The 24,573-nt window shown below is 52.4% G+C and overlaps 12 protein-coding genes across 12 annotated transcripts; 8 read left to right on the top strand and 4 right to left on the bottom strand.

Annotated features, from left to right (window-relative positions):
- Positions 1 to 205: 205 nt before the first annotated feature.
- Positions 206 to 1,353, bottom strand: BZA70DRAFT_267036 (Formate/nitrite transporter-domain-containing protein; the record flags this gene model as incomplete). Its single annotated transcript, XM_064911074.1, has 2 exons — positions 206 to 946; positions 1,006 to 1,353. The coding sequence occupies 2 exons, from the start codon at positions 1,351 to 1,353 to the stop codon at positions 206 to 208; spliced, it is 1,089 nt and encodes a 362-aa protein (XP_064768961.1).
- BZA70DRAFT_148803 (uncharacterized protein) lies at positions 996 to 2,232 on the top strand. The gene has a single exon (XM_064909690.1). It carries the CDS (start codon positions 1,472 to 1,474, stop codon positions 2,111 to 2,113), a length of 642 nt encoding a protein of 213 aa, XP_064768962.1. The 5' UTR covers positions 996 to 1,471; the 3' UTR covers positions 2,114 to 2,232.
- Positions 2,233 to 3,796: 1,564 nt separating this feature from the next.
- On the top strand, positions 3,797 to 5,721 carry BZA70DRAFT_277445 (uncharacterized protein). The gene is made up of 4 exons (XM_064912446.1): positions 3,797 to 3,917; positions 3,993 to 4,267; positions 4,326 to 4,765; positions 4,828 to 5,721. The coding sequence occupies exons 1-4, from the start codon at positions 3,856 to 3,858 to the stop codon at positions 5,689 to 5,691; spliced, it is 1,641 nt and encodes a 546-aa protein (XP_064768963.1). The 5' UTR covers positions 3,797 to 3,855; the 3' UTR covers positions 5,692 to 5,721.
- Positions 5,722 to 7,354, bottom strand: BZA70DRAFT_277449 (CTLH/CRA C-terminal to lish motif domain-containing protein). Its single transcript, XM_064912447.1, has 4 exons — positions 7,154 to 7,354; positions 6,960 to 7,081; positions 6,552 to 6,747; positions 5,722 to 6,316 (listed from the first exon to the last, which is right to left on the bottom strand). The coding sequence occupies exons 1-4, from the start codon at positions 7,154 to 7,156 to the stop codon at positions 5,903 to 5,905; spliced, it is 735 nt and encodes a 244-aa protein (XP_064768964.1). The 5' UTR covers positions 7,157 to 7,354; the 3' UTR covers positions 5,722 to 5,902.
- Positions 7,355 to 7,551: 197 nt separating this feature from the next.
- BZA70DRAFT_277457 (SacI homology domain-containing protein) lies at positions 7,552 to 10,867 on the top strand. The gene is made up of 3 exons (XM_064912448.1): positions 7,552 to 8,894; positions 8,946 to 9,963; positions 10,015 to 10,867. Exons 1-3 carry the CDS (start codon positions 7,595 to 7,597, stop codon positions 10,751 to 10,753), a joined length of 3,057 nt encoding a protein of 1,018 aa, XP_064768965.1. The 5' UTR covers positions 7,552 to 7,594; the 3' UTR covers positions 10,754 to 10,867.
- On the bottom strand, positions 10,868 to 11,696 carry BZA70DRAFT_277458 (uncharacterized protein). Its single transcript, XM_064912449.1, has 4 exons — positions 11,506 to 11,696; positions 11,311 to 11,435; positions 11,151 to 11,228; positions 10,868 to 11,072 (listed from the first exon to the last, which is right to left on the bottom strand). Exons 1-4 carry the CDS (start codon positions 11,621 to 11,623, stop codon positions 11,016 to 11,018), a joined length of 378 nt encoding a protein of 125 aa, XP_064768966.1. The 5' UTR covers positions 11,624 to 11,696; the 3' UTR covers positions 10,868 to 11,015.
- A 53-nt stretch (positions 11,697 to 11,749) lies between these two features.
- BZA70DRAFT_277462 (transmembrane protein 6/97) lies at positions 11,750 to 12,614 on the top strand. The gene is made up of 3 exons (XM_064912450.1): positions 11,750 to 11,885; positions 11,944 to 12,161; positions 12,238 to 12,614. Exons 1-3 carry the CDS (start codon positions 11,830 to 11,832, stop codon positions 12,489 to 12,491), a joined length of 528 nt encoding a protein of 175 aa, XP_064768967.1. The 5' UTR covers positions 11,750 to 11,829; the 3' UTR covers positions 12,492 to 12,614.
- Positions 12,615 to 14,859, top strand: BZA70DRAFT_277464 (putative monocarboxylate permease). The gene is made up of 2 exons (XM_064912451.1): positions 12,615 to 13,445; positions 13,502 to 14,859. The coding sequence occupies exons 1-2, from the start codon at positions 13,061 to 13,063 to the stop codon at positions 14,512 to 14,514; spliced, it is 1,398 nt and encodes a 465-aa protein (XP_064768968.1). The 5' UTR covers positions 12,615 to 13,060; the 3' UTR covers positions 14,515 to 14,859.
- Positions 14,860 to 15,202: 343 nt separating this feature from the next.
- BZA70DRAFT_148149 (uncharacterized protein) lies at positions 15,203 to 19,557 on the top strand. The gene is made up of 2 exons (XM_064909687.1): positions 15,203 to 15,889; positions 15,956 to 19,557. The coding sequence occupies exons 1-2, from the start codon at positions 15,296 to 15,298 to the stop codon at positions 19,355 to 19,357; spliced, it is 3,996 nt and encodes a 1,331-aa protein (XP_064768969.1). The 5' UTR covers positions 15,203 to 15,295; the 3' UTR covers positions 19,358 to 19,557.
- Positions 19,558 to 20,249: 692 nt separating this feature from the next.
- On the top strand, positions 20,250 to 21,439 carry BZA70DRAFT_267043 (putative alpha-ketoglutarate-dependent protein; the record flags this gene model as incomplete). The annotated part of the gene is made up of 2 exons (XM_064911075.1): positions 20,250 to 20,366; positions 20,426 to 21,439. The coding sequence occupies 2 exons, from the start codon at positions 20,250 to 20,252 to the stop codon at positions 21,437 to 21,439; spliced, it is 1,131 nt and encodes a 376-aa protein (XP_064768970.1).
- Positions 21,440 to 21,465: 26 nt separating this feature from the next.
- On the bottom strand, positions 21,466 to 22,476 carry BZA70DRAFT_277468 (uncharacterized protein). The gene has a single exon (XM_064912452.1). It carries the CDS (start codon positions 22,385 to 22,387, stop codon positions 21,515 to 21,517), a length of 873 nt encoding a protein of 290 aa, XP_064768971.1. The 5' UTR covers positions 22,388 to 22,476; the 3' UTR covers positions 21,466 to 21,514.
- An 848-nt stretch (positions 22,477 to 23,324) lies between these two features.
- BZA70DRAFT_267045 (nucleotide-diphospho-sugar transferase) lies at positions 23,325 to 24,550 on the top strand (the record flags this gene model as incomplete). The annotated part of the gene is made up of 4 exons (XM_064911076.1): positions 23,325 to 23,397; positions 23,466 to 23,999; positions 24,061 to 24,398; positions 24,464 to 24,550. The coding sequence occupies 4 exons, from the start codon at positions 23,325 to 23,327 to the stop codon at positions 24,548 to 24,550; spliced, it is 1,032 nt and encodes a 343-aa protein (XP_064768972.1).
- Positions 24,551 to 24,573: the final 23 nt, after the last annotated feature.

Below are 24,573 nucleotides of genomic sequence, written 5' to 3' on the forward strand. Positions count from 1 at the left end.
AATGCAAAAGAAGAAAAAGAAAAAGAGAAATGCTTATGCTAGGCAGGCAATAGCCTCGACAAGATGAAGGTGAAGGTCTATCTATCTTGCCGCATGAAGAATAGATGGTCAATAGATTAAAAGATTAGAAAAAAGAAGAAGAAGTCGTGTCGTGGCAGTGTACAAGAATAGTTTCAGGAGTATCAAACTTCAAGAAATCAGGATACTACTCGGTCTTGTCGTCATCCGTACCCGAGCCGACCGCTGTTCGATCGTTATCAGTCGACGGATCGTCGCTTGCAGAGCCTTGACTGTTTGATTGCTTGTCCTGCATGTATTTCCGGCGGTTGAACGACTCCACAGAGTTATTTGGCAGCGCGGTGGAGTGTCGCGTGGTCGTTTGGCGGGTGAACATTCGGGTCAAGACCGGATCAAGCTGGAGTGAGTGGCCCTCTGCTATTGGAAGCAGCGGACCAGGAGCCTTGCCCATACTCAGATTATCGTCGTCTTCAGCCGCGACCTGGGGGAATATGTAGATGTACCAGTAAGCACCGGCCACGAAGAAAAACCCGCCCACGATATTCCCAAGCGTGGATAGGATAAGTGATTTCCATATAAACAGGCCCACCGACACCGGCGCACCGTTAATCATCGCAATCGGCACCAAAAACATATTCGCCACTGAATTCTCAAACCCGACCGCGACGAAAACGAAGATAGGAATCCAGATTGCAATCACTTTTGCCACCGCCGTGCGCGAAAGCAGAGCTGTGAATGTGCCGATGCAGATGAGCCAGTTCGCACCGATTGCTCGAACAAAGACTGTGGCGCCCGAGGGATCAATCACTTTTTCTTCGGCGGATAAAATCGTGCCTTGTCGGTATGGCTCGTATGATAGAATGTGACCGTAGTGTGCGATCAGGAGGTAGAATAGAGAGCCCGCCAGGTTTGCAAAAAATGATACCATCTTGAGAACTAGTCAGTATGCGCGAAAATAAAAGATTCTATAGAATATAGAGAACTCACAAAGCAGTAAAGGGCTCTCCATAATGGAATCTTCCGCTGGAATAATGCGACGGATAAGAAGAGCACGTTTCCGGTGGACAGTTCTCCACCGGTTAGAGTAGACATGACCGCGCCGACCGGGAAGACAAGTCCCGCCAGTAAATTGACTATCGCAGGATTCTTTTCTAATAATCCGTTGCAGCCTCCTTTAACCAAAAGCGTGATCATGCCACCGACCGAGGTCAACGCTCCGCCGATGAAGTTCCGCGAAATCATGAGATCGATGCGTTGATAAGCCTTTGCGATGCCGGTGTTGAGCAGCATATTTGCGGCCTCTTCAGGGCCATAGTGATTTGGTTGCAGAGACATGTTGGATGTGAAATAAATGCAGATTCCGTTGAGGAATAGAGGCTAGATTATTCTATCTGCTGTAGTCGTGCACCCGATTCCGTGAACTGGTTAGTTGAAGTACCGGAAACGACAGGCGATGATGTTGAATAGGATAGGCCGCGACAGATTCATTGAAGCCAAATCTGCAGGATCGACGACAGAAGAGATCGCGGAGAGAGGTCTTGCGGGATGGAGAAGGAGTAATGTTGAATTACGGTCAGCTAATCGCGATTCCTATCTGTCTGGAACCAAGCCGCAGGGATTCAATTATCCGGAGGAGATAGCGGATACTAGTAAGAGCAGAGGCAGCTCGCGATCAGGGATGTGCAGACGACCAGGAATAAAAGAAGAAAGGAGCAGCTTCGACAGCAGCGATGGCGAGAAGCAGGATATCAGGACTCTGGTGCTTCTGTCCAGAAAGAGCCCTTACGTGCGCTCGTTCGTGGCCAGGCACGAAAAGTTACTCGCGCCGGCCGCCGACCGATCCAGCATTGATAACCCGGACGGCCACACGGAAAGCTTAAAACGCCGAAGAGCTGGCGGGCGTGGTGCGGGTTTGGGGTACGAGGGCCGTGGAGGTGTAAGCGGTGTTGTGGTGCAGATATCACTACAAAGTAGCAGTAGTGTCAGCAGCAACACCGTCCCCAACATAGCTATTCATAGACCCACCCTAAACAACCACCACATTGAAACGTTAATCGCTCGCCACCACAGAATAAATATTTGCCCAATCTGGTAACCAATTTCTACCCCTCGACCACAAGAGACCGCAGGGGTCAGACGCAGCAGCATTATTCTGTCGAAAAATATTCGAGCAGATTTAAATAGACCAAGATCCGCCAAGATGATCTTGTAGACCGTGGCAGACGGATATCTGCTGTGCAAAGGCTGGGACGGCTAGCGCGGATGGCTGTCAATATCGCTCAGTCTGCTCAAGACAGGAGATCCAGTAATGACGACAGTGCGCAGCTATTCAGATGTACAGACGCACTCAGCAGGGGTCCAGCGTGCGCACCCAGCAAGGACAGGGAATGTATATATGTCGGATATCACTGTCTTCTGTTCATGTGATCAAGATGGAGCTGGTGCAGCGGCCAATCAGTAGGCGATACCCTTTTACCAGCGAGATTACTGTCTAATCTGATTCTCCTGAGATAAGTACCAAGACGACTGAAATCTGAGCGAGAAAGTCGAATGAACGGCCGATGAGGAGTGTACCTGAACAGGGATATTAGATGGGTGACACGAAGAGGTATTTGCAGAGGCAGCGTGCTAGACAATAGACGCTGGAAGGCTGAGAGTGCGGTAGCTGTGCTGTGGAAGGGCGGGGCCGAAGACAGCATACTGAAGGACCTGCTACAGCTGAAGGGAACAGTATTTAGAAGGAGCGTTCTGGGGAGGTATCTGAAGAACAAGACGTCTGCCTATACACGGAGTAACGAGAACAGAAACCTCACGAGACCTTCAGGCAGTGAGTGTCTCTGGTCATCAGAAGACCTCTGGACGAAAGTGGCGATCCATAGCAGACAGACAGAAGCTTCCAGTCGTGAATCTGGTGAACGATTCAAAGAACTAACAGAAAGAGAAGTAATCCAGACGATCTCGAGAGAAGCTCAGGCTATGCTATTGCAGAAGGAAAGAGTCGACGCGAGCAGTGAAAGACTCAGCAGGTTAAATTTTCGGACTGGCGAGTGACAGAGCTGAACTTGTGGGTGCGTGATAAGATGTAGACCAGACCGGGCGATATATCGAGGACGAAAGCCCGCGATATGTTAGAATCCTGCCAGATATCCTGTCTGAAAACACCAAACCGGTCATAGAACCACCCCCGAGCTCTACTCCACACGGACGAGAACCCACCAAAAGTCACCAAAGGAAGAAAGAAGGCGAGGCGGTGAGGAAGAGAGCGGAGAGCGTAAATAAGAGGGATCGGGAGTTAATTAATTATTATTTTACGGTTCGTGCAGGCATCGCGGGGTAACTGCGCTGCTCCTCTTTCTTCCCGGTCTGTGACCCTCAGATGGCTGTGATCCGGCCTGCTCCGGCTCTGACGGCTACGGCTTTGGTGCTGTGCTGTGCTGTGCAGCGTAGTAGAAGGAAGATGGGTCTGCATTTGTATTATTCCTAAAGAAGTGGAATGAAATTGCCTGTTTATCTCAGGACCTCATACTAGACACCTATCTGCACAGGTGTAGCAAACGAACGTCTTCACGCTCCTCAAACACACTCCCATCTAAACATCAGTAATCCTCCTCTAATGCCACTCCCATCACCTTAAAAACAACCCCGCCAACCCAACAACCGCCGACCAGCTCGGCAACTTCTCCTCCGCACCCAGCCAAGTCCATCCGGGAAAGCCGCACGCACCGTGCGGCTCGGCAAGTAGTCCAGCCCAAGCAACCTACTCGCAACCGCTCTTCTACTTCCGTCAGGCGAAAGAGAAAGTACGCGCATGCTGAGGCACTCGCAACGCGCTGAACTATGGATATTCTCGAGACGAGACTTGGAAGCGTGGAGTACAGTGCACTGACCGAGAGGGACAAGTACGTCGACGCTATTGCAATAAAAGACTCGTCGTCGAGCAAAAGAAGACTCTGCTTGCTAACTATAGCATCAAGATCACAGATCCAGCAGCTCTTGCACGAAACCTCGCCAGACAAAATCCTGCCGCTCGAGCAAATCAGTACAATCTCGATTGATAGCGACAAAGTACTTCGTGCCATCGCCTCAAAGGCTCGAGTGATCACTTCCATATACATTCACATCGCCAGCGCACCCACCGACCAGATCGATCTTGACGCGTGGATAGTTTACTCTAGAAAACTTGTGCCGCTGATTTGCCGGCTTCTACGTCCACTCCCGGAGAAGTGGATAACTGCAGAGGACGCGTATGGTGAGTACTTCTCTCTATGACATCTTGCTTGTCGCGACCCCGGACTGACAGACTACAGTCGAGACAAAGACTCGCTGGAAGCAGCAGCAGGAATTCAAGGCCACCGCTACGGTACTCCTGAGATCTCTCAAAGAAGTTCTGAGCTTTCTGCCTGACTTGCAGGACATTGATCTGCGCGAACTAGTCCAGTCATTAGCGACCTACACACTCAACGACGATCCCTGGTGCACCACAGACTCGACCGACCTAGCAACCGCGCTCCTGAACACGTACAGCCAGAGCTTTGACTACCCTGATATCGGCCACGCAATCTTGAGCGAAACAGTCAGACCTGTATTTGAGCACTCGAGAAAAAAACAGGTTACCTCCGTCGGCACCCTCTCGGCTTCGCGGGACCACGAGCTCGAGTCGTCTTTCGACACCGATGAGGCAAAGGTATGGTCTGTTCTGCGGCCTGAGGCGGCCACGCTTGTCCTCTTCGTTCTAAGCCACGTTAAAGTAAGCTCTTCTCTCCCATCTCTATCTTTATATGCGTACAGTGTACTGACAGCAGTATCCAGGACGACCGTTTCACCACCACAAACTGGGGCCTAATCGTCCCCCCAACCCTCTCAATCCTAGACGACGCCAACCCGATCTACAAAACGCGCGGCTGCCAAATCCTGCATCTCCTGCTCGCCCAAACTCCTCCCCAATTCATCCTCATCCGCGGCCTCACCGTGCTCTTCTGGGACTCGCTCACCGCATGCCTGGCTTATCTTCCCCTCGGCACATCCGCCATCTCTCTCCCCGAATCTCTAAAGCTCCTCGACGAAGCATACGATACACTTCTCGCCCTCTCCTCCATCCGCGCACAAGACGTCGGCTCCAAACGCGCTTCCACCACCGCTGCTCACACCCCCGATCCAAGCGCGACCCGCGCCTACAACCAAAAGCACGCGCGCTACCTAAGCGAGATCCTCGTCACCGGCATCTACCACTCCCTCTCCCTCTGCGGCGAGAAGGTTGAGGTATCCGAGCTGCTCGTGCGCAAACTCGGCGCGATCGCGGCCGCAATGGACGTTTATTTCGTGCTGCACTTGCAGACAAGCACAAAGTTGCTCGTCGACATTCTCTCTGATCCGTTCGCTACGCTGTATACCCCTCTGCTGTTCACGACGCTGGACGCGCTCGACGTTATAATCGAAATAACAGTCCCTCGCATATCCACATACCGCTTCCAGCTCTTGAAAGGGCTGCTGGTGTGCTGGAAACAAGCATGCGAGTCTGAAGACGGCGGCGAGGACATGGCGGAGCTGAAGAGCAGGTTGAAGAATACAGTGGCTCTGCTCAAGGCGAAGACTGCATCAGCGGAGGTGGATAGTTGGCAGGACACGGTAGCTGCGGTGAATGACTTGGGTAGTGCGTACCGGGGTTTACTGTAGACAAACGTACATAGACTACTGTATCATAGGATCAACTAATGGTAATACTCAACCGATTTCTCATTTCCAGGCGCCTATAAAACTACTGATACACATGATTCCCTATTCGCCCAAGCCATCCATATCCAAACAAAGACCGCAAATAAATAAATAAAAAACATGCACAAAGGTAGAACGCAAACTCCAAAATCCGATATTCATGCATCATGCATCACGCAAGATTTTTCAAGTCAAGCGACAACACCTCGCCTTTCTCCTGTCGCACCGCGTTCTCCGCCCACCCCCAGACGCGCACCAGTCCGCGAATCTTGGCTTCCTGCATGACGCCCTGCGCAGCCAGGATCGCCTCGTTGACTTTAATCGAGACCTGTCTGCGCAGCTCGGGATCCATCAGCTCGGCGAGCTGGGGGACTAGGTTGTCGGGGCTGAAGCAGATCAGCGCCATGGTTTGCTCGAGATCAGCTAAGAACTCGGGGTTGCGCTGCGCACGGCTGGCGAGGTGGGTCGTGGCGAAGTTGAGCACAGCAGTGATGTCGCCGTCGGGTGTGGACGCGGATTGGCGAATCAGCTCGATAAGCTGTAGTCGCAGTAATGCGAAATGTAGCTCGGGATTCGTGTCCAAGAGCTAGAACGTAGTACTAGTTAGCAATCAATTCGAAAAAGAATGCTAGGCAGTTATGATCTGGATTGATAGCCATGGTTATGGAGGCTATTGGCTCATTTTGAAGACTGAAGGTTTCTGTTTCTCATCATAGATGACTATGTGTGGTGCATGAACAAATTAATCATAGCGACGCCGTACCATACCATGACCATCAAATCCCTAGATCACCTGAATTAAAAAAGAGGAGAACGCATACCTCTGGGTTCAGATCATTAATCCGCTCGATCGCTTCTTGAATCCGGCCCGCGTGGATAGCCGCCCGGATCTTGATCCGCTCATCGATAGAGTCCAAAGCAACGGAAGAAGACAGGTTTGCTTCCTGCGCAAACTTGGATGCAGCAGATTGGTAGCCTTCGATGATCAGGTAGTTCATGACCAAAGCATCCAGTCGTCTATAGGAACAAACAGTAAGTAAAACTGATTGCATCTCAACAAGCCTCTTGCTCTGACGATCAGATCAATTGAGTCAGATATCAAGTTAATTGTTGTTTTCTCCAAGGAATTGTCAGAGAGATTCCCAACTTGTGTTTACAATCATCACAACAACTGCCGCAGAGAGGAAGAGCAAGAAGCTGTCATCTTAACAACACAAAGAGATGCTTACGCTTTGGCAACCACCACATCTTCAACCTTCTGCTCCCATTGCTCCTCGGTGCACTCCTTCCGAGAAGCCGAGCCCGTCAGCGCCGAGCTCTGCGCATCCGTAGCAGCAGCTGCAGCAAAAGACTACTCCGTCTGTTAGCATCCGACCTCAACAACGACGCTGGTCATCAGAGCCAGAAGCAGCACCGGGCTTACCATTGGTCGGAACCGATCAATAGCTGAGAGTTCTGACACTGCGGCGACGGGTATCGAGTCAGGTCTTGGAGTACTTTGAAGTAGGATTTCTCCTGCTTGAAAAAAGGGAAAAAGGAAAAATTTTCAAAAGAGAGCACGGATGTGAAAAATTTATAGGTGCCCGCGGGTGGAGTCCAGGGCTCGCAGCTGCTGAGACGAGGGTTGAAGAACAAAGCGGCACAACAGAGTCTTAATTAGAGGTTTATCTGCATAAACAGTTTATGCAGATAAAGCTTTAAGTAACTTACTGTTCTGAGTTAAAGATGACTTCAATAAGGCTCTTGTGCTCAGACATTTAAACTTAAATAGGTACGAGGATCACAAAAGGAAGCTTATCGCTGACGTTATAGCAGCGACAACATCAAGAGCACCACGCGCAGGCAGCGATTCCTCACCAGCAAGATGGACTCGATGGATCCTGCGCTCGTCTACTCGACGATGTCTGGGCTCGAAGGCAGCACGGGCACGACGACCGAGGCATCGTACAGCACCAACAGCAGCAGCAGCGCGTCGCAGTCGCAAAAGCCTCCCGGCTCGCCGCTGCCGTTTCTCAAGTTTGCGAGCAGCAAGGCGCAGACGGTTTCCAATCCTGCTGCTAAGTTTCCAAAGGAGGAGGTTTATGATGGGATTGCGGAGACGGCGTCGGTGGCGGGAGACGACGCAGAGAGTAAGTTGAGTGAGCTGTCTATCGACGAGGAAGGTGAATCAGAGGATGATCTCGATAGCGATGTATCACTGAACCGCATGTGCAAGTACACGCTCTACGAGACAAAGACGCGATTCTACCTGATTGGCTCCAACATCAACGACACGCGTTTCCGCGTCTTGAAAATTGACCTCACGTCAGAGCAGGACACGCTTTCGTTGACTCAGGACGATACTATTTACACCCATCCGCAAATCATCGAGCTCTTGGAGGCAATCCAAGACGGAAACCCCGTCGGCGGGCTCACGAAGCGCTTGACGTCTTGGGGCGTTATTGGCTTCATCAGATTCACACAGTACTACTACATGTCCGTCATCACAAAACGAAGCGCGGTCGCGCTCCTCGGCGGCCACTACATCTACCACATCGACGCGACAGAGTTAATCCCGCTATGCTCGAGCACCACATACCGCAAACCCCACCGCAACTCCAAAGAAGCCCGCTTCCTGAGCACGTTTCAAAACCTCGATCTCAGCAAGACGTTCTATTTTAGCTACTCGTACGATATCACGCATACCCTGCAGCGCAATCTCGACCGCGAGCGCGAGCGCGTGAAACTTGGGATCCCGTCGTCCAAGTGGAAGTCTAGCGCGGACTATAGCGAGATGTTTGTGTGGAACCATCATCTTCTGCGGCCGGCGTATGAGTCCAAGATCGATGTTTTGACGTGGTGCTTGCCGATCGTGCATGGGTTCATCGATCAGGCCAACATCTCAGTCTACGGCCGGAACGTGTCGATCGCGGTCATCGCCCGGCGGTCGCATTACTTTGCCGGCGCGCGCTTCCTCAAACGAGGGGCGAACGACCAGGGCTATGTTGCGAATGATGTCGAGACCGAGCAGATCGTGTCAGACATGCTCACTACGTCGTTTCACTCTCCTGACGGGCATTTGTTTGGTAACCGCTCGTATACGTCGTTTGTCCAGCATAGAGGTAGTATTCCGCTATTCTGGACTCAGGACGTGAACAGCATGTCGCCAAAGCCTCCAATCGAACGTATGTTCTTCTTATTTGAATCATCTATCAACTAGTTACTGACATATATAGTAAACGCCGTTGATCCCTTCTTCAGCGCAGCAGCGATGCATTTCGATGACGAGTTCCGCCGCTACGGAACCCCAGTGGTAGTCTTCAACCTGATCAAGACCCGCGAGCGGACCCCGCGCGAGACCATTCTGCTCCGTGAATTCGAGCAATGTCTGCAATACCTCAACCAATTCCTGCCCGAGAAAAGCAAGATTCTATACACCTCGTGGGACATGAGCCGCGCGTCGAAAGGGCGTGATCAGGAGGTCATTGAGTTTTTGGAAGAATACGCGGATAAAATTTTGAAGACGGTGAAGATTTTCCAGAACGGGGTCGAGCCTTCGTCGACGCAGTCTGGCGTGTGCCGGACAAATTGTATCGACTGCCTTGATCGCACGAACGCGGCGCAGTTTGTGATTGGCAAGCGCGCGCTCGGGTACCAGCTCCATGCGCTCGGGGTGATCAAGGGCACGACGGTGGAGTATGATACGGACGCGGTTAATCTGCTTACGGAGATGTATCATGACCATGGAGATACGATTGCGCTGCAGTACGGTGGGTCGCATCTCGTGAACACGATGGAGACGTATCGACGGATTAACCAATGGACCAGTCACTCGCGAGATGTGATTGAGAGTATCAGACGGTACTACAGCAACTCGTTTGTCGACAACCAGCGTCAGGAAGCAATCAATCTCTTCCTAGGCAACTACGTCTTTGAAGCCGACAGACCTATGCTATGGGACCTGAGCACCGACTATTACCTACACCACGGCGTGCCCGGGAACGCGACGAACCCCCCGCGGCGCAGCTACCGCAAATGGTGGACGCCAGTGAACTTGCAAAAGTCGCTTGCGGAGCGGGAAGTCGAGGGGATCTCGGCGGAGATGGCGGACTTGGACGCGAAGAAGATTAGGAGGTCAATGTCGGGCCTATTTGATGATTACTGGATGGAGTATTATAAGCCCAAGATGCTGTCTTCGTTTTCTAAAGTGTTTCAGTATAACATGAACTCCACCTTGCGATATCTGCCGTCAATGTATGTTCTGCTTTTCTTTTAGTAGAAGGTGTTCTTTACTAACAGATTTAGCGTGGTTGGAAACAACAAGTACAACCTGAGTCCGTTCGAACCCCGACAGATCCACATCGAGCAACACTCTGCCGCGCGCGGTCTGGCCGAGCGAGAAAAGATCGCCGACGACAGAAGCAGTATCATCAGCGTGATCAGCACATCCCGGCGCACGCGCAAGTTTCTCGACATTGGCTTCATTGACTTTTCGTCCAAGCGGGACGAGCAAAGTCCGTCGCCTCCGCCGGAGCTGGAGACGGCGTCGATATCGTCGTCGAGGAGCGAGGATTATTATAGTCAGGTCGCGGCGATGCCGTTGGATAACGATGATGGGTTTGATGATCAGCTGTGGTGTTATGGGGGCGAGAAGGACGAGAAGGGCCGGCATGGCGAGTTCAGGGATATCCCCGAGATCGTGGGACATATCATGAAACCCTCAGTCGCGCCGACGGAGACCCAGCAATACAAGAAATACCTCGCGTTCCCAGACCTGGCGCCTCTGAGCGCTGCGGAGAAGAAATCACTAATGACGAACCGGCAACACATTGACTTTGAGAAATATGTCAAGGGCAACGTGCCGAGCGCGATCAACGCGATGGACGAGGTGAACGACGAAGATAGTGTAAAGTACGTGCAGTTTATACTCGCGCCAGAGGCCGCGACGACCCTGAAGGCTGCGGATGACGAGATGTCGAATCGGTATAAGACGTATCAGCATTGGATTAGCGGGAGGTATGGCGGGTCTTCAGCGGCGCTGTAGTTGTTTTTGTGAGTTTTGTTAATGTTTGTTAATGTTTGTTAATGGAAGGCGTTGGTGGTTGTTTGGCATTGTACATTTTTCGTTAGTGTGTATATAGCTATTAGACTATAAATGATATATATATTCAACTAAATTACACTATTCTTATCCATAACCAGACGAGACAAGAAAATAAAACAAACCCGACGCCTATATGCCAACTAAACAAAAAAATCTGGAAGAATAACTTTTAAGAGAAGATAGAAAGATGAAGCAGAAGCATTCAGTTGTTTGTACTGAATTTATATCCGCAGTCGGTGCATGTGTAGAAAACCGTGGCCTAAATAAATGTCCGAGCTGTTAGTTTTCTGCATGGATGAATAAAGAGGAAGCAAAGGGGGAAGGTAATAGAACGTACACCTTCGTCGGCACTTCGTAGTTGCAGGGAGTAATACTGCATCTCATCTTTACCGCACTGTGGGCATTTCTCGTTGATCTGGCGTAGTAAGTATGTTAGTATCACCGTAATCCACGACTTCGACACTGAAATTCAAATAAATAAAGAAAGTAGATCGTACAGTAGCACCCTCCTCATTCTGCTCGTCCCGTCCCAGCGAGGTTTTCACGACCGATCGCTTCTGTCGCAGGGTTGACGGGAACGCCGACTCTGAGGATTTCGTAGTCACAGTCAAGTTTGCGAATTCTACAAGCAAGTTCTTATGTCAGTATGTCTTTTTTCAAGATGGAAAGTGCTCAGAGAAATAGAGGAATACCCTCAGAGTTGTAATCGGCACCACATTGAGCGCAGCTGATTGTGCTTTTGCTGGACACGACGCTGTCGAGGAGTGTTCCGCAGTCGTTGCAGAAAATCAAGCTTCCCACGACGGACATTTTTTCAGCGTTTTTTATTTTTCAAATAAGAGTAGAGAAAGAGAGCGGGAGTGGTATTAATGTGGTTTGAGGGTGCTGGGAGGAGAGTGAGAAATTTCTCAGGAGGAAGGGGATTAAGGTTTAGAGGAGGGTCGAAGTTCAGACGCGTCCACATCCTCGTTGCAGAGATTCGGGTGCTTGTTTCTACACAACACACAGCAGCAGTGATGAGTTTGAAGGGTATTTCAAAGCGTCCGCTGGATTGCTTTTATTTTATTTATTTGTAAGAATACGATTGAAGTGATATTGACACCAGCGCTCTGGGATACTAACTACGATAGCATCATCCATGCATTTGTCACAGCATTCATCGACATCGGAATCATCATCCCGCGCGACTATCGGCTGAAGATACAATCAAATCTGCTGGATCTGCATGTATCGATGAACAATGATCCGCTGCTGAAGAACCCGCCGGCGTGGTTTGTCTCGTTTGTGGTGATTGAGGGGATATTCCAGCTTCCGTTTTTTGTAGTCGGCGCGATAGCGTTCTACCGAGGTGCGCACTCTGTCTCTATCTCTACCCTATTCTCTCTGCAGACAGTGATGGTTACTGATATACGATATGACAACAGATAGCAAGAAGGTGTATATCCCGACGCTGGTCTACGGCGTGAATGCAAGCCTGACGACGCTAGCCTGCCTCATCGAGATCACGTACGGATTCCGCAATCTGTCGCCGGAGGAGCTGAGCGATGGCGATCGGGTTGGTCTGTTTTGGGTGTACTTTCCCACGTTTGTGATTCCGTTGTTTATGATTGTTGACATGATGAGGCGGCTGTGGGTTCTAGTGCCGAGTGGTGTAGTTGATGATAAGAAGACGCGATAGAGTAGAGAATAGTAGAGCATAGCATAGTTCTAATAGTAAAGGGAACAATGACGACTCGGCTGCCTGAGGTTGAGGTGCCTTCGCTGAGCCTCAGCCTGCGGAGAAAGAAAAAATAAATAAACAAACTCTAAACTACGCAAGATCGAGCAATAAAAACCCGTCGGCGCCGGCGTCCTTCCGAAACAGGAATAGTTTAGCATCAAGCGGGAACCCTAAAAGCGCCAAAAGCCAACCCTGCCATACTAATACAGTTTAATGATTCTATATTAGGACTAGCGCATGGCTTTAAAACCGGGCGTCGGTCCTCAGGCGCAGCGGTGGCGGCCGGTGGACGGGCGTCGAGGCAGATCCGCGGGCGCAGGGGCCTTTGGCGACCTTCCTTTGGAGGCAGATGACGAGAGAATTCTGGGATGCTCGTCAATCTGCCCTCCGGAGGAGTGGTCGTGCTTTTATAAGAAGAGCCTGGTCCGCTGTTCATTGTAGTCTTTAATCTTACTCATCTACTTCTACTTCTACTTATACTTATACTTATACTTCTACTTCTGCATCTACTTTGCATCTACATCTACATGACTATCCAAGACATGATCCCCTCCGACGCCGCGTCTCTAAAACGCGTGTCCACCGAGCACCCCCAACACAACTCCGCCGAGTCCCTCTCAGACTCCTTCAACGACGCATCCCGCTCGCGGTCCGCCAGCACCCTGGTCGACGAGGCCGCGCTGCCAGACGAAAAAACCGCTGATCTCGACTACCCCGAAGGCGGTCCTGTCGCGTGGTCCGTCGTCTTTGGATCCTGGTGCGCCATGTTTGCCATCTTTGGCATCTGGAACTCGGTCGGTCTCTTCCAAGCCTATCTCGTCGAGCACGATCTCGCTCAGTATGACGAGTCCACAATTTCTTGGATCTTCTCTACCTATTCTTTTGCTTTCTTTTTCTGCGGAGTCCAAGTCGGTATGTGTTCTCCAATTTTCTTTATATTCATTGACACAACTCTAACTAAAGTGCAGGACCCGTTTTTGACAAATATGGCGCGAGACCACTCGTCATCTGCGGATCATTAGGCACCGTCGTCGGAGTCATGATGTTCAGTCTCTGCCACCAATACTACCAATTCTTTCTCTCCTTCGCCGTCCTCTGCGGCATCTCAGGCTCGATGATCTTCACTCCCAGCGTCGCTGTCGTCGGCCAGTACTTCCTTGCCCGCCGAGGACTCGCGACCGGAGTGGCTGCCACCGGCGGATCCTTTGGCGGCATCATGTTCCCGCTCATGCTGAGGTCGCTTATTCCCCAGATTGGATTTGCGTGGGCTGTGCGCGTCGTTGGCTTCTTTGTGCTATTCTTCCTTACCTTTTCCGTCATCTGTCTAAAGTCTCGCATTGTCGGTGGCTCGGGCGACAGCTCGACTATCGACCTCAGCGCGTTCAAAGACAAGAAGTTTGCGTTCATGGCGATCGGCAACTTTTTGATCGAATGGGCGCTGCTCATTCCCTCGACCTACTTCATCACCTACGCGATCTGGAAAGGCGTAGACGAGCACCTCGCGTACGCACTCACCGCGGTCATGAACGCCGCCTCCGTGTTTGGCCGCTGGCTCCCGGGCTACGTCTCGGACAAGTACGGCATGTTCAACATGCTCATCCTCACCGTCTTCTCCTGCGGCGTGCTCTCGCTCGGAATCTGGCTGCCCATCGCCGCCACCGAAGGCCGCAACTTTGGCGGCGCGATCGCGTACTTGATTCTCTTTGGTTTCACCTCCGGAAGTGGCATCTCGCTCGCGCCCGTGTGTTTCTCAAAGATCTGCGATATCAAGGATTACGGAAAGCGGTACGGAACCGCGTACTCGCTCGCCAGCATCGGCTCGCTCACGGGCGTGCCTATCGCAGGCCAGATCCTGAACAGGATGAACGGAGACTACACCGGTCTCGTCATCTTCTGCGGCGCGTCGTATATGGTCTCGACGGTGTTTTTGGTGCTGGCGCGGGGTTACAGCGTTGGCTGGAAGATCAAGACTAATTTTTAGATCTGCATTAGTTGCATCTTAGGCGCATGTGTCTTGTGCTGTATATTATGTTGTTGCCCTTGCATTCCTGGCATTTTGCATGTCATTCAGTGTTGTTTAGTGTCGTTATTGTCTTTTAGTTATTGTCTTTCAGTGCATTCGGACCGCATGGTTGGGCTGGTATAAATATACGTGTCTTCTACAACTATTACTATTAAACGCATAGGAGAGTAATGGCCGGAACTAAGCCGCACGGGCATCGGAGCTTAGTCGGAAGAGAACCGAAGAGAAGGAATTTACAGCGCAACGAGAAGTGCTGTTTCTTTGTATAAAACAGAGATAAACTGAGTTAAACTGAATACAAACAATATCAACACACAACAAAAGATATGAACATCTGGTAGTATTCTCATCCCGAGGAGACCTTCGAACGCGGTGACATCATCTCGAGCTCCGTTTCTTTTTCGTTAACCAAACCTTAACCGCGCTGACTCGCCAGGCTGACGACCTGCTCATCGCCTGCTGTAGGCCGTCTTCCTGGCAACATACCAGCACTGTAAGTAGTTATAACACACAAATATCAGCTAAACAGAAGTAGTTTCACTCTCGTAGTCGCTGTATTGCCAAAACCGCGGGGCTTGGACCGCTACCCGGGCGTCGGTGGGGAAGTCGGGAAGTAGCAGCGCCGACAGACTCTAATTCTCGCATCGCCTTTTTATTTCCCTTCACCACCGCCCTCTTCCTCTCCACAACACTCCCTCCCTCCACGAGCCATGCCAGCCTAGGACCACAGCACAACAAAATGGTGTTCAAGTCCTTCGCTGCTATCGCGCGCCACTCGGCCCTCGCGAAGCATCTCTTCGTCGCCTCCACCGCGACCTCGGCCCAGCCGGCTTTCTTCGTCTCGACCCAGCAGCTCGCGCGTCAGCAGGCAACCGCCCAGGCGCAGCAACTCATCTCCCGCTCCGTCCAGCACTCCTTCTCCTCCGGTCCGGGCTCTTCCTCCTCTGGTTCTCACCCGTCTGCTAACGGCGCTGCATTCCCTTCCTATGCGCCTTCTTACAACGCCGGCTCGCTCTCCGTCTCGACGTCCTCCGCCTCCGACGACGACCGCCGCCGCGACACACTCAAGAACTCGCCCGTGCGGACAAACGCTGTTTACTTCTCCGACGCACACATTCTTTCCTCGCCAAATACTTCACAAATACGCACTGTCTCTGTCTCGCGCCGGATAGCAAACAGCGATGACTCTTCCTCCGTGCACTCGTCTTCCTCTGCTGACAGTGAGCCATCGTCCTTTGACGACCGCGTCGACACTACCGGCTTTATCACTGGCGAGCGCCTTGTCGAAGTCGACGATGCTACCGCTGCTGATATCATTGCCGCAAACGAACAGGTGAGACTCAATCTTTGCTTTCATCTACTGTGATCTTGCCACTAACATAGCCTATGGCACGTGCAGCATCAGCAAGTCCAAGTGTACAAACAGTACTACCATTTCCAAGAAACCTCACAGCCAAAACCACAATCCGAAGACACTCCCAAGCAAGAGCTCTCCAGCGAGCTCCCCACAGACCCCTTCATCTTCGAAAAGCTACCTAAAGTTGAATATGTCGCGGACCCGATCGCGCGCTTCCTGGCAGAGGACGAGGCCGTCATGCACCAGTACTTTCTCGCAAAGGACTATGAGACCGTCATCAACATCTACTCTGACCTTCGCAGCAAGCAGAAAGTCCTTTCGCTCAGCGGCTTCCGGTGCACGCTCGAGTCGATCGCAAACATGACGGCACGCGACCAAGTCATGAGCAACGAGCACGTCCAGCTGCTGCTCGACACATATCTGTATATGATTCAAAACAACGTTATCCCGAATGCCGAAACATACGCCGTCGTCATCAACGCGCTCACGTCCCGGTACCTCGCCATGCGCAGAGTCGCGCTCAATCGCCCCGGCAGAAGCAGCTCGCAACTCGCGCCCCAGCTCGGCGAGCAACTTGCTGAGACTGACCCGTCATTGAAACTTGCGCTCGACGTGTTCTTTGCCAGTACCGTCGTCCGCGTGCAAGCTTACCCGATTTGGGTCTACAACAGGTTGCTCGAGTGTCTTGCCGCGACCCAGCAGACCAAGCAGGCTATCTCCGTCTTTAAGGCTCTCGAGTCGGCGGTCGAGCAAGGTAAAGTGGCTTACTTGGCTGACACGTTTGTGCATCTGATGAGAGTCTTCCAGACGGATGTCAATGCCGCGCTTGAGATCTACGAGTTCTACAAGTCGCTTGTCGGCACCCTTGCCGATCGCAAGGAGCTCGAGATCTACAGCGAGCTTCTGCGCGTGCACCTCAAGTCTGGCGATGACTTTGGCGGCCTCGAGCTCTTGGAGCGAATCATTGCCCTTCCGTCATTCGACATCACCACAATGTTCACGCCCTTGGCCGATATCGTCATCGAGCACTTTACGACCGCCTCACCTGACGGACGCGAAAGGGCTTGGCTGTGGCTTTCGAGAATGCTCCAGGATGGCCTTCCGCTGCCTTCGCCCGTGACCATTGGCAAATTGCTCTCGGCATGCTCGCTATCTGAGCAGTACCTGCTCGCTGACGAGGTCTATGACTGCCTGCTTAACCGAAGCGACATCGGACGAGCTGAGTCTGCGGTCTCGAATTATTTCATCAGACTGGTCTCCGACGACACCGTGGTCGGCGCCCAGCGACTTCTCGCGGTGTTGGAAGATGTCTTGACGAAGAATCTTCGCGTCGACCTCCCGATGGTCCGCAAGGCAGGCGTCTACCTCCTCAAGCACCCCTTCTCAAACGAAGACATGGCGCACCAGGCGTTTATGTTTCTCCAGATCCAGGTCGCTGCGATGCCGGAGCTGCAGCTGCAGACCCGCGGACCAGCAATGGCAGAGTCCAACGCGCTCCTGGTCGCCACTTTAACCGACATGCTCAACTCCGTCAACTGGTCCGCGATCGAAGACGCCGACGGTCTCATGCGTCGCGCGTACTCGGTCGCGTGCCCGTTTGACTTTGACCGCATCGCCATCTCTGCGCCGCAGCCGCCTGTGTCTTTGCAGACCCTGTTCGCGCCGGCGTGGACCCGGCTGGCGAATAACGAGCCTATCCCGCTTGAAGATTTCGACGCGATTGTCTTTTTGCACGCCCGTGCCGTGGTCGCGCTGCCGTTGTCGGAGTTTTCGAATACGGTCGTCAAGCACTTGAGTGCTTTGCTTTCGATCGCCGCCGAGGCGGGAATCATCTTGTCGCCTGAATCGAATCACTACGTTACGCTGGCGGCGCCGAGACTTACGCAGTCTTTTGCCCCAGCTCCACCTACCCCAGTGTCTGCGCCGCCTGCTCCCCAGCCCAACCCCGTTGCGCAGACTATGCAAGCTGAAGATGCGGGAGTTGACGAGGCGATGGAGGCGGCCGTGCGTACTGGCCGGCTGCAGTTTGACGAGCAGGAGTCCGAGGCCGTCGAGCATTGCATCCAGCGGAAAACCCAGACGCCCGCGCAGCTGATGGATTCGATCGAGCAGCTTTACGGCGCGGGTCTACGGATCTCGACCGAGGTTTCTATGAAGATGATTGAGTATGCGGGCGAGGGCAAGGACGTTGCCGCCGGCGAGCGGATGTTTGCGCTGTTTGAGACCACTGTGCCGCCTGTGCACGAGCGGCCTGCGCTGTATCATGTGTGGAAGAGCGTGTACTCTGCGATGATCAAGATGTACTTCCAGTGCCAGGAGCGGGATTCGCTGGCCCACAAGAAGCGGCTTGTGGAGTTCAAGAACAAGCTGATTGAGATCGGCTCAGCTCCGGATGCGAACGCGTACGGGAACTTCATTGTGAAGTTGAAGGCCGCGGGATCGCACGACGAAGCGCGCGAGGCTTGTTTGCTGTTCAACGAGGCGCTCGCGTATGGCATTTACCCGACGACGTTCCTCTACAACGCCCTGCTGTCGAAGCTGAGCAAGGCGCGCAAGTATAAGCTTGCGCTCATGTATTTCCGCGAGATGGAGGAGTACAGACTGAAGCGGAACTCGGTGACGTACGGCACGATGATCAGTGCGAGCTGTCGGGCTGAGGATATCGTGACTGCCGAGCAACTTCTGGTTGAGATGGAGGCGCTGCCAAACTACAGACCGCGCGTGGCGCCGTACAACACCATTCTGCAGTACTACATCTTCAACCTCAAAGACCGCGCAAAGGCGTTGAAGTTCTTTGACTCGATGAAGCAGCGCCCGGTCGAGCTCACGCCGCACTCGTACACGCTGCTGATCTCTGCGTATACACGGATCGAGCCTGTTGATATGGACGGCGCGCGCGAGGCGATGAAGACGATCGAGCGCGACGGGTACGCGGTGAAGTCTGAGCACTGCGCCGCGCTGATTGCCGGGTTTGGCGGGACCGAGGAACGATACGATCTTGCGCGCAAGCTGTTTGACGATTTCATCTCCTCTGGGCGGGTCACTCCCGACGTGAGCCTGTATCAGCAGTTGATTGAGGCGTGCATCGCGAGCGGCCGCTTGGAGGAGACGACCGAGATCTTGAAGGACATGGAGTCCCGCGACGTGACTGTGAGCGTGTACGTGATCAACAAGCTGATCGAAGGCTGGGCGCAGACGAACCTCGCAGTCAGCCAATCGTTCTTTGACATTGCCTACACGAACGGCATCGCCGGCCCGTCAACCTACGAAGCCATGATCACGGCCAACCTGGCGCACGGCAAGGTCGCGGCGGCAGAGCAGGTGCTGGACTTGTTTGTCAAGCAGAACTATCCCGATCCTGTGCTGGCGGGTGCGAAGAATATGATTCGCGAGTGTCGGTGGACGTTGAATGCGCGGAATTCTGCTAAAGGCGCAAAGTATTGAGGTTGCAAAAGTTCAGTTTGCATCTGTTTTTGATATATGAGATTTTCTTCTGGAGTATATGGATTATTTATATATAAACTATTTTTCTTTTTTTTGTTTTGTATTATTTTTCTATTATATACAGTTTTTGAGATAGCTTGGTTATGCTCACAATAGAGAGCTTTGAATAGATCGATGTGGATTCTCCATCTTGCTTAAATCTCTAAAAAGGACAGGTTAAAAGCCCCGCCCCGCAATAACACGAACAAGGAATCCTCCCGAGAGTCGATTACTCTACGAATTCAAATCGTCCTCGCAAAAGTAAATAATAACTAACTGTCTATTTGAGAGTTATTATAACTCAATTGCAGGTGTTGATGAGAGCGGTGGGGAAAAGGCAATTTCACGCAAGATTGAGGGTTCGTCACGTCATCTGTGGCGTAGAATCGCTCACCGCTTGGATTAGTTGCAGTGCTGTTTGTTTATTCAATGTCCCTACAAGCAGACAATACAGAAGTGATTTATCAACAATTGTCGGTGAACATTAGCAATCAGTGCAATTGAGCGATAATGATGACTGTTGATGAAATGCATGACTCGTTCTGTGGGATCATCAGCGCACGGTTCTTGCTTCGACTGTTGGCCATCAGATAACTGCGGGGCGGAAAGCAAGATGCGAGGCGGACGCTGAGGCTAAGCAGGCCCAGAGCATGACATGATGCCATACTTGGCTGCTAATACGCAGTCGTTACTCGTCGCTCGCTGGCTCGCTCTGTAAGCTTGGGATTCTGACAGATATCGCTCCGGTCCGGGATATAATAGCCTGGGGTGCTCGCACTGTCTTTCTGTTTTTGCTACATACCTCTGCTCCACACTCTTGAATACTTTTCTGTGTTGCTCAACTACTCACACAATGTCAAAGACTGAAACTATCCAGGCAATTGATGCCTCGTCGTTCCATGGCGATAAATCAAAGATCTACTCCAAAGACGAAAAGGGCAGACTTGTTCTTTCCGGCGAGGATGCTGAGGTATCCATACCTTCCTCTTGCATTTTCTATACAACAACCTATTCTGATTCTCTTCATAGTCTAAATACGCTCACTTCCTCCCCACCTGGGACCCCAACGAGAAATTCGGTCCTCTAGAGGAGTTCGAGTTCTCGGACCCCGGCCTCCGCGCCGACCCCACCTTCCCCAACCTCCTGTCAAAGTCCAACACCAATCTCAAAGTGAAATCGCTGACCCCGAAATTCGGCACCGAGATCAGAGGCGTCCAGCTCTCCGAGCTCTCGTCCGCGGGAAAAGACGAGCTCGCGCGCTTCGTCGCCGAGCGCGGCGTGGTCGTCTTCCGCGAGCAGGACTTGAAGGATAAGCCGATCGACTGGCTGCTCGACTACGCTTCGCACTTTGGCCGGAACCATATCCACCCTACCTCCGGTGCGCCGCGCGGACACCCGGAAATCCATCTCGTGTACAGATCCGCGACCGCAAAGGCGTCCGAGCACTCCTTCTTTGACGAGCACATCAGCTCGACCGCATGGCACTCGGACGTGACCTACGAGCGTCAGCCTCCTGGCACGACCTTCCTCGGCATGCTCGACGGGCCCGAGACCGGCGGCGATACAATCTACACCGACACCCAGGAGGCGTACTACCGTCTCTCAAAGTCGTTCCGCAAACGCCTTCACGGGCTGGAAGTCCTGCACTCTGGCGTTGCACAGGCGAACGCGTCGCGCGCGGCAGGCGGCATCGTCCGCCGCGAGCCCGTGGAGAACTTCCACCCTCTCGTTCGCGAGCACCCGGTCACGAAGAAGAAAGCGCTCTACGTCAACCCGCAGTTCTCGCGCTACATCAAGGGGTTCAAGCGCGAGGAGTCCGACGCCATCTTGAACTTTTTGTACGACTTCACTGCGCGGGCGGCGGATATCCAGGTGCGCGCGTCGTGGGAGCCGGGTTCGATTACGGTGTGGGATAATCGGCGCGCGACGCACTCGGCTTTGGTGGATTGGGCTGGGCTGGATGGAAGTCGTCGGCATGCGTTTAGACTGACGCCGCAGGCTGATATACCTACCGAGGGCGAGCTGTCTGATGATGACGAGTAGCTTTTGATTAGGTTGTGATGAATAAAAACTTATATGATTCTTTTAATATTAAGCAAATGACATGTAGCTATGTATTTACTTTCTTCTGGCAGCATCGAAAGTAGCATACTCATCCTTATACTCCGGTCTCCATCTGCTGAGCGGCAAACGAGGGGTCGTGATATCACCCGCCGACCACTCGAATCTGATCTTGTCGGTCTCGGAGGAAGTCTCGTTATCAGGGCAGATGATGTACGCGTGCTCCTTTGCGATTCCCTCGTCCATGTACTCGGCCACCTGATCGGGCGACCACGCACCCTCGGGCTTCTTGGCGCCATGCACGGAGTCGATGTAGATACCAGGCGAGCCGCCGACCATGCCGGTGTAGGTCCACCCGGGAGCGAGCATGTGCACCTTGACGTTCTCGTCCTTCATATCGTACGAGAGCTGTTCGCCGAGGAAGCGGATCGCGGCCTTGGATGCGTTGTAGGCCGGGTTGCCGGGCGGGTTCGAGATGCCCTGCTTTGAGATCGTGATGACGACGCGCGAGGTAGCGCCCGTCTTTGCCTGCGCGCGCAGCGTGGGCAGGAAGGCTGAGATGCCGTTCACGATGCCGTAAAGGTTGACGTCGAACAACTTGCGCATGCCCTCTGGATTTCCCCACCAGCCAAACTCCTCGGTCTTGTAGTTGCCGTGCACACCGGCGTTAAGAACCAGCAGATCGACAGTCTTAAACTTAGCCAGCGCCGCGTCGCGCAGCGACTCAAGCTCAGACAACTTGCTCACGTCCGTGGGCTGCGACAGGATCTGCACGGCCGGGAATTGCGACTGGATGTACTCGGTCGTGCTCTTGAGGACCGCGGTCGCAGAGTCCGAGAGCACGAGGTTGTAGCCCTTTGCCGCGTAGAGCTTGGCAATTGCGGCGCCGATGCCGCTGGCTGAGCCGGTGATTGCGATGGTAGGAGCCATTGTGTCGAATTATCAAACAGAGAGGTGGATTATGGGGATATGTGTGCGGAAGTGGGGGAATGAACAGTGCGGGTGGTCTTCGGAAATCGCAGTAGAAGTTCGGCGAAGCGAGACCGATTAGATAAGGAATGTGTAAGAATTTACATAAGCATACTGACTAAGTGATTATGTCTACTAGAAAACCTAAGCCAGCCGAGGCTAGTCTCTCGATCGAGGACGATCGTTCCACGCGACGGCCGAGATCTAATCCAGGGTCCGCGGGAGTCACGCAGGATTCCGCTGCCGAGAGGTTTGCCACAAGGAAGCGGGATAAGCAGGTGATGTGGAGGGAGTAAGAGATTCTGAGGAGGAGGATTGGGATTTGTTGTAGTACAGTGCTCGTACGGTGTCGATCAACTGCCGAGCACATGCTTCTGCTATTTACAACTTCTGTTGAGTAGCTGATAGAGATCTTTTACGCTGTTTACAGTGAATAAAAGAGAGAAAATTGTCTGAGTTGTTGGCTGACGGCGCAGCGAAGATGATTAGCGTTTTTAGGCAGCTTTAAGGATCTCGCGGCTCGGTTCGAGGGTCAAAACAACGCCCGCAGCATCCGCGACCGTCCCCGCCCACTATAAGCCGTAATATAGAGACAAACAAATACTTACTTATCTACTTCTTATTCCTCTATTCCTCTACTCTTTCTTACTACCTTAATCCACCACCTGCTCGTCTGGCAATGCAAAGGAGCCCGAAATAAGGTTTTCTCATTAAATAAACTCACCGCTTTCGCCTCCTCCGCTGTCGTCTTTTTCAGCCTTACACCCTCTGAACCCTTCATTTCGCACGCCCCTGCTCTGCCCGTGTTCAGACCCACTTCTACTACCAGTACAGCGCGGGAAGCTGCCTCACTACAGAAGCCAAAAGTGACAGAGTTGTATTAACGGAACGCGTCAAGATGGCCGGCAAACGATTGGCGCTTCCGGCTTTTCTAATTGTGGCTCTCGTAGTCGCGTTTTTCACACTCAACAGTGCGTTCTCTCTTCTTTCTTTTTTTCGCGTCGTATAGAGGATTGCATGAGCTAACACAGGTTTACAGAAAACGGCGCTTCAAAATATGTGACCATCGAAGACCCAGACGACAGCCTGGATCTATTGCAGTCCTCATGGCAGCCTCCTCACATTCGATCCCTCGACGTCAACATGTCAGACCCGTCCTCCATCCCGGACATACCCACAAACATCACGATGAAGCGCACGCCCAGATTCGCCATCTCCTCCAGCGTCATGACCGCCCGCTTCACGCAGTACGCCATGATGCTCGGCTACACGCTGCAGAAACACAACGACCTCGATGCGCTCGACGCTGAGCTCATCCTGCTCGTGCGGACAGAGGGGAAGGACGCGGTCACGCCGCAGAATATTACGAGACTTGAACGGGTAGGATGGAAGATTATGGTTGAGAAGGATTTGGAGTTCGAGGGCGTCGATAAGGATAGAATCCGACCGTATCATCGTTATAACCTCAACAAACTATACCTCTGGTCATACACCCATTACGAGAGAATAGTTTTCATTGACGCCGATACTCTCTGCAAAGGATCTATTGCCGAGCTTTTAGATCAACCTGGAGGTATGTTCTTTTTCTGTACGAGCTGTGCTCAATCTGTTAAGCTCAACACTGACATCTGCAGAAATCGCGGGCACTCCCGACACCTGGTGGGACATCCTCACCGACACGCGCTTCAACTCTGGCGTAATCACCTTCCGCCCATCGATAGAAGAGTTCAACAACATGGTTGTTGCGGTGTCGGATCCCAACATGCACAAGCCCAACGACGCCGACCAAGCGTTTCTGAACGCGTACTTTCGCTTCAGGTTCCACGCGCTGCCGTACAAGTATAACTTCAACCTGATTATGTATCAGCACCATCGCCGGACATGGGACGCGCTCTGGCCTGAGGCGGTTATTGTTCATTTCACGACGAAGAAGCCGATGCCGTCGGGGCACTGCAGAAAGGGCTGCAATGAGGTGGGTTTATCATATATTATATATCATCTGGATTGGAATTAGTTTCTAACATGTACGCTATTTAGTGGGAACCTTCGGAATGGTACTCGATGCTTTGCAAGGAGATGCTGGAGTTTTACAACTATACCAACGAGCTACCTCTTCTTGGTTAAACGTTTCTACTTCCAGCACTAGC

This window comes from Myxozyma melibiosi, assembly GCF_037950935.1.
Source record: "Myxozyma melibiosi strain Phaff 52-87 chromosome Unknown BZA70scaffold_4, whole genome shotgun sequence".
Classification (NCBI taxonomy): domain Eukaryota; kingdom Fungi; phylum Ascomycota; class Lipomycetes; order Lipomycetales; family Lipomycetaceae; genus Myxozyma; species Myxozyma melibiosi.